Source organism: Pinus tabuliformis, chromosome 3_2 (assembly GCF_031772625.1).
Source record: "Pinus tabuliformis cultivar Carrire ecotype Pingquan chromosome 3_2, CPIR1, whole genome shotgun sequence".
NCBI classification, from domain to species: Eukaryota; Viridiplantae; Streptophyta; class Pinopsida; order Pinales; family Pinaceae; genus Pinus; species Pinus tabuliformis.
The window spans coordinates 1,067,243,649-1,067,250,911 of record NC_142302.1 but is presented as its reverse complement, the minus strand read 5'-3'; the positions used below and the strand labels follow the sequence as shown (position 1 = coordinate 1,067,250,911).

At 35.0% G+C, this 7,263-nt stretch overlaps 1 protein-coding gene across 1 annotated transcript; it reads right to left on the bottom strand.

The window, feature by feature from the left end:
• Positions 1 to 5,194: 5,194 nt before the first annotated feature.
• Positions 5,195 to 6,354, bottom strand: LOC149184338 (glucan endo-1,3-beta-glucosidase-like). The gene is made up of 2 exons (XM_089418906.1): positions 6,279 to 6,354; positions 5,195 to 6,164 (listed from the first exon to the last, which is right to left on the bottom strand). The coding sequence occupies exons 1-2, from the start codon at positions 6,352 to 6,354 to the stop codon at positions 5,206 to 5,208; spliced, it is 1,035 nt and encodes a 344-aa protein (XP_089275032.1). The 3' UTR covers positions 5,195 to 5,205.
• Positions 6,355 to 7,263: the final 909 nt, after the last annotated feature.

The following is a 7,263-nucleotide window of genomic DNA, read 5'->3' as shown; positions in this document are numbered from 1 at the left end:
GGATATATAGAGGATGATGGATAGTCTGGTGAAACTGTCACAAATAGGAATGAAGCTCTTGAGGTGAAGTATGATGGAGAATCCCTTTTAGAGGAAGAAGGTGCTGATCTATTGCAATAGAAGGAGTTCATAGATGAAATTATGTTTGTTGTGAAACAATCAAATGAAGTTGATATGGACCAGAAGTCTAATGACAATTCCATAGTGGTATTCCAAGAAGGTAAACAAATGATTTTTTTTAATAAAATTGATGAAAGAAGTTTGCAATATGATAGTGGAGAAGACATGATAACTCTAGAGGATTTCCAGGAAAAGAATGAAGCTAAGAATGGAAGTTGTGATGAACTACTCAAGAGATTTCACAAGGAAATAGAATGCTTGGAAATACTGCTCAAGGAACCTGAAGGAGAAATGAAGCTTTTAGAACTTGATAGAGAAAAGGATATGATTACTATGCATGTTGTGGAAGACAACATTAATAAATATGATGCTAAAATAAGAGAAATTGAGCAGAGATTATTTGAAGATGAGATGAAAGATTGGGAGCAACAGGGAAGTTATGTCCTCAGAGACATGAAGGAGACAAAAGTATTAATCCGGCAAGATGAAGATGGAAGGAACCAATAATTTGAAAGGGATGATCAGCTATATGAGAATGAATTTGAGGAAGGCATTAGATTGCAGAAGTATAGCAAATGGCAGCAGAATGAAGAACAAGAAATTAGCCTGGCAGTATAAAGAAATACAAACGAAGATCGAAGATACAGATGGAGAATGAAGAAAAGAGTCAAGTGGAAGCTATTACAAGCTATTGCAACAGAGGTGGAATGGGAAGCTGATGAACGAGTTCAGGGAACTTGAACAAATTTGTATTGATTTGTTAAAGAAGGAAATACTCAGAGAAATGGAGTCACAACAAGAAGGATCTGTTGAAATCCAAAAGATCTATGATGGAGGATTGGTGCTTGAAGCATCAAAAGAAAATGGAAGGTCTTTTACTTTGAAAATTGAAGGTTGTTGTGTGTTTGCAAGTCATATAGACTTGAGGAAAGACAAGCAGTTATTGTAAACTGTTATATTAACGGGTGGAGAGATGACTACTCACAGTCATATGCAGAATAAGGAGGAAAGTTATAGCCAAGTGAAAGAAGATGTCCAGTCAGGTGATATCCAAAGGATAAGTCAAAAGGACGATGGCAAAAAAATTATTGAGATCAAAGGATACACTGAAGTAAGGTGACTGTTTTGTGTTATCATAAGTGAAGGGCACAACGTAGATATGATTTTTCAGAAGTTAAAAGAAGGAAACTCACATAATCATGTGATGCAAAGAGAAGAGCAGTTGTTAAACATAGCTGTAGTAAATTATGTAGATATTAAACAATCATTGAAGATCATTGACCTTGAAGGAAGCCAGAGTAAAGAACGACTAAAGACAGATGATAAAGACAATGAATATTGTGCAGAACTTTTGGGAGAAATTCCAATCGAGATGGCAGATTTGTGGTAAAAGTCAAGTCTTTTGAAAAAGAGGCAAGGAAACCAAGGAATAAGTGATCAAATTGTACAACCAGAACTGAATAAGGATGAAGAAGTTGTCGTGAATGACAAATATGGAAAAGAAGTTGTCAAAAATATTGGCATAATGAGGAAGCAAGGTAAAACATTTGTGGTTATTGAATTGATTAATTTTGATGAAGATTTATATGCGGGAACAAGGCAATGTGAAGTCAATTTGAACCAAGAAGTTAATTCTGAAGAACAGATCGAATTAATGAAGGGTGAGATTAGAATGTCTTCGAAATATGAAATGGTGTGGAATCTACAGTATGGGAGTGTTGAATTAGAAATGAGTTCAAGAGATGATAGTAATAGGATTACTATTATACTACATGGGTTTACTGATGAAGAAGAGGTTGAATATGACATTTCAGGAGTAGACAAATATAATGCCATAATCCTTAAGAGTGCAAAAATGAAGTTACTGGAAGAATAAATATTCCAAGTAGCTACACAAGCAGGAAAAATTCTGAGATTTCAAGAAATTTGTGAAGTTACAGGTATGCTGAGAATTGAATTAAGAAGTAGTGAGGTCATTGCAGAGGATCAATGGAGAAGGAATTTATACATTTCAGAAATGTATATGGGAAAATATGGACACAGAGATTATGATGTTCTTATTCAAGAACACAATCAGTTGCAGGAGGATATTATTCAACACGGGAGAGGTGAAGTGGACAAAGAATTGGGTGAGTTGTGGAAACTCATAAAACAACATTCAAATAAAACAAGTAAAGGACAAAAGAAGAAAGGAAGATTGGCTGGAAGGAATGGTACAGGTGAAGGGAATGGAAAACTGAGAATTAGAGTGAGAAAAACAACAGTAAGATATATGAAAAGAACAACAGCAAACGGTGAAAGCATGACCGATGGGGCATTATAGCATAAAGGATGGAGACTTGAGGGACAAAAAACAACAGCAGTAACCAAGGACAGACTACCAAACCAAGTATTGGATCTAGGAGGACACAGATCAGAAGTGCATGATCAGGAGATCGTGATTAATTTAAACCTTGAGAGTCTGATGCACGAGCATCTAGACCTAGCCAACAATGTGATGGAGTGGTCACATGTTGTGGCTAATGCAAGTTTGGAGGAAGACTTGGCTGTCAAATTTGTATTAATTTCAAATAAATGTAAGTAGTTAAGAGTGGCCTAATTCTGAACAAAATTGGGAATAAAATGGAAAATGATCCTCCCTGCGTGGAGATCCAGCCAAGTAGTCTAGTTTGTCTAGATTAGGATAGGATTAAATTATAAATGTATAATTCATTCCTCTAATTGTGGAGGAGATGGTCAATTTAGCATATATGTGTTCCTTTCTTTTCTGAAAAGTCAGAAGCAAGACAGAGAGGGAGAGGATCGAGAGTATTGTAGCCTACAGGCAGCATAGGAGGGAAAGGCCATTAACTAGAGAAATTGGGCCAGAGAGGGCAGAGAACCCCAAATATAGTTTTGTATGTATATATGTACATAGAGAATTGATTTAGAGTGTGGAACCAAGTAATTGAATACATTTCTTTTAAGGTAGAGGTCTTTGTTTGTATAATCTGGCCTAATGCGAGACTCTGTTATTTTTTATTGTTGAAAGGTCGGTATTGCATGCATAATTATATAATCGGCCCGTGGAGGCCTCAAATTCTTGCTCCTTGTCTATATGCGAATGATTTTGGCATTGGCTCTGTGTTTTTATACTCTACGGTAGAAATCCCCATAATTAAGGCAAACTTAGTGTAATTTGGGTCCGCAAGCGGAAAACCCATTTACACATAGAAACAGTGCAAAACTACTTAGCGGATCGTTATGACGGACCTGAAATAATATAAATGTTACTTTTGAGTTATATCGGATCCAATACATAAATTGCGTCGCATCGGAGGAAGGGAACTGGCTTGTGATCACTGAATTCTGATAGCACAACCTACCCAGACCCGAAACAATACAGTGTTGATTGGATAGCCTATCGGGTCCATAAAGGCCATTGCATCGGAGGGTTTTGAAGTAGGGGTTATATATTGTTAAGCGCCATTATTATTGCCGGTAGAAATTACGCTATCGCATTGGAACTCCGCCAAGGATAGCGCTAATAGTTATGGGCATTGAGACTGCGATCATCGATATTGTGATCTAATCTAAGCCGTCCGATCGGCCAGATCTATATCTGTGGCGTTAACACACATAGTTGTGTAAAATAGGTGTAAAAGCTTTGTTTTAGCCTTTTGAAGAGTATTTGGTCCTGAAAGAGAAAACAACATAGTTTAAGCTTTTTCGAAGGCTTTCCACTCCCGATAGAGTAAAGGGCCTATATTTTGTAGAGAAAGGGTGTAAAGCGAGGTGATTTGGGATTTTTAAGGCCAAAAGCATATAAACGCTTCCAATATGCATGCATGAGGGCATGGAGCTTTAAAGGGCCATTAAGGGGAAATTAAGCCCCGATAAGGTATATTTGTGTGGCAGCCTTAGGGTTGCATCAAATGGTTACATATATAGGAGTAGCTTACAGACTAGATCAAATAGAAGTGGACTTGATAAACTAAAAATTGCCAACCTAGAAATTCACAAAACAATAACACACCTATAACCATTAATTCTAATTCAACCAAATAATGAAAAATTGGAGAAAAAAATTGAATCTATTATAATTTAAATTTTCAAAACATGAAAATCAAAGACATAAATATTTATAAATTCAATATACACTTTTTTTCCATACATACCACAAAGTATTGTTGATATATATATATAATTTGGAAATCCAATTTCAAACACACTACCAACAATATTTGGTATAAAATGTATTATTTTAATCTATTTTTATTATTTTTATTAAAAAATTGTATAAATAAGTATTAGATTTTGCTTAAAAAATTAAAAATATGTTTTCTTTTTAAATTAATAAAAAAAACTGCTTAAAAAAATAATTTTTATAAATTGATAGTGGTAAATTGAAAAAATAGATTATAATAACATAGTTTATAATTTTTATAAATTGTTGTTGATAAATTAGAAAAAGAAATTATGGTAACATAGTTTATAACACTGGAGACATACACAAGGAAAAAAAAAAGACACAAAACCAACCTTCATACTTTATATAATGAGCTTGAAATACTTTTCTAACATAAAAACAAAAATTTTAAAAATCCCACAACAAAAAAAATTCACAAACTGACTTTGATACTGTATATAATAAGTTTGAAATACTTTTCTAACATAAAAACAAAAATTTAAAAATCCCATAATTTATTTTTATGATTTTTTTATTGAATTTTCCATTTTATTCTTATTATGAATTATTCATTATCTATTTTCCCAAGATTTTATAAGAATGTTAACCATGTAATTAATGTTATTACAAGAGACATTAACTACCATCATCTAATAAAATCATAATATTATTTATTATTATAAATTAAATTATATTTTAAATAATAATATTGATATTATTAAATAATAAACATTAACTATCATGTAATAAAATTATAATATTATTTATTATTATAAATTAAATTATTCTTTAAATAATAATTATACTATTAGAATAATTATTGAGATTGTTCGTCACATGTCTTAAATGGATTCATCCTCTATAGATTTATATCATTGCATTTTGCATACAAATAATTAAGGAGAATTGAGTTGCGGTCAATTTGGAGAAAAGTTGACAGAGTATGCAGGACTTTGATCAGGGTTGAAGAGCCCAAAGTGACGCTCTATCTCGTCCCCAGTTTTCTGGTCTTCGTTGAAAAGAGCGAAGATATAGGTCTCGATGTTCGTACCCGGCCTCTTGGGTGTCCCTGCATTCGATAAAACATGTTGGATGAGATTGTTGTTATAAGCCTGAGCATTCTCAGTTGTGGCCGCATCCGCGCCCGCAGAAGGCCATCCGCTTTCAGTAACAATGAGCGGGATGTTGGAATATCCTAAGGCTTCCATTGCGGAGAAAATAGAATCCACCATCGCATCGAACAAATTGCTGTAGCTGTGATCTCCGTCTGTGACTGCCGTAGCCGTGGGCTGAAAGAGAGCGTAGTCCAGATGAATGTTGTTGCTGTCGCCAACGTAGCTGAAATATGGATAGACATTGGCCATGAACGGAGCCCCGTTATCTGACAGAAATTTGAGTATAGAGCTCATGGTATCTTTCACATCGTCACTGAATGCTCCCTGTGAAGGCGGATAACTGTTGCCTATAACATTGAAGGCATGGGGGGTAGAGACCTTGATGTTCTGCAGATTGGCGTTCTGGATCGCGGTTTGAATGTTGTTCATGGCAGGAACAAGATACGATACGTACTGCGAGCTAGGCAAAACCTCGTTGCCCACCGCAATATATTTGATACTGGTGCTGGAATAGGGGACAATATTGTCATTAACCCAAGCATTTGCTGAGTCCTGGCTGGAGGAGATGGCCTGCAAATCGTTGTTACTGACTCCTACAATTACATCGATCCCAGAATTTGCAAAAGCATTCAATGCACCACTGTCTGGACCGAAAAGCTTCATTTTCCCGATGTTGTGGCCGTTCAGCAAAGTTACCACCTGGTCTGCAGGCGGCAGATTGTCTCCGAGCATTCCGTAGTTCACTCCTATTTTATCACCATCTGCACAACCAATTGAAGAAAAATAATCAGTTTAATACAACTCAATCGATGTTAAGTCTTGAATAACAATTGCATTTCAAAAAATTAAAGAATAGTTGGGTAATGCTAATTTACCAGCGACGATTGCACAACAGAAGACGGCAATCAACCCAATCAAGATTCTCTTCATCTGTTCATTAGACGCTGCCATATTTCTCACAGGAAATGAGAGACTTGAGAAACTCTCCCGCGAGGACGTCCATTTATAAGAAGCTCGACTGCTCTCCACAGCCATTGTAGACAAAGTTGGATACCGTGCCGTGTGGTATGGGTTGCAGCCTACGACCATTGACTGTTTCATCGTGGTAGTCTCCTAGGTGGTAGGGTTGAAAGAACGAGAGCCGCCGGCACCCTTAGTCTTAGTCAGTGCAACTGCACAGAATTCCAATCTACAAGAATCGCATAGTTTATTCGCAAGAGTTGTTATTGGCCTGCAGCGCGATCATGGCGAGAAAAGACCGTGTTAATATTTATATGCGCGGGTCAATCGATTCGAGGAAAGTCAATGGTTTAATGAGCATGGGTATAATTTTAAGAGTTAGGTGGTAGAAGAGTTTTTTTTAAAAGAGAGATTAAGGATTTTTATATTCATGCCTCGCAATCATAATGGGCTTAAAGTATTCTAAAGGTTTTGTTCAAGTGTTTTTAACCAAGGCCTAGTATATTGTAATCCGTTTATCAAACTAATTTTTGAGTTTAATTTTGTTGCTATTAATAAATTTTTTTCCCATAATATTTGTTAATTATAAAAATAAGTTTTAATTTTTATAAAAAATATATTCTAATTTTATCATTGCTTAAATTTTTGATAGGTTATTTTATAGAGTTTAAAATTTATTCGTCAGAAATCAAAGATTAATTTGAAAATTAAAATTAAAAAAAAAACACTCATTTAAAAAAAACTCACAGTAATTTCTGTCGAAAATATTAATAATCAAAATATGCACGCATTTCAGGATTTGGTACTTCTGTACTTTATCACAATTTAATTGGGTTCATTTCAAGATATTTAAATAAACGTCGGGTGGATTTTCAAATCCTCACAACTTGTCAAATTGAT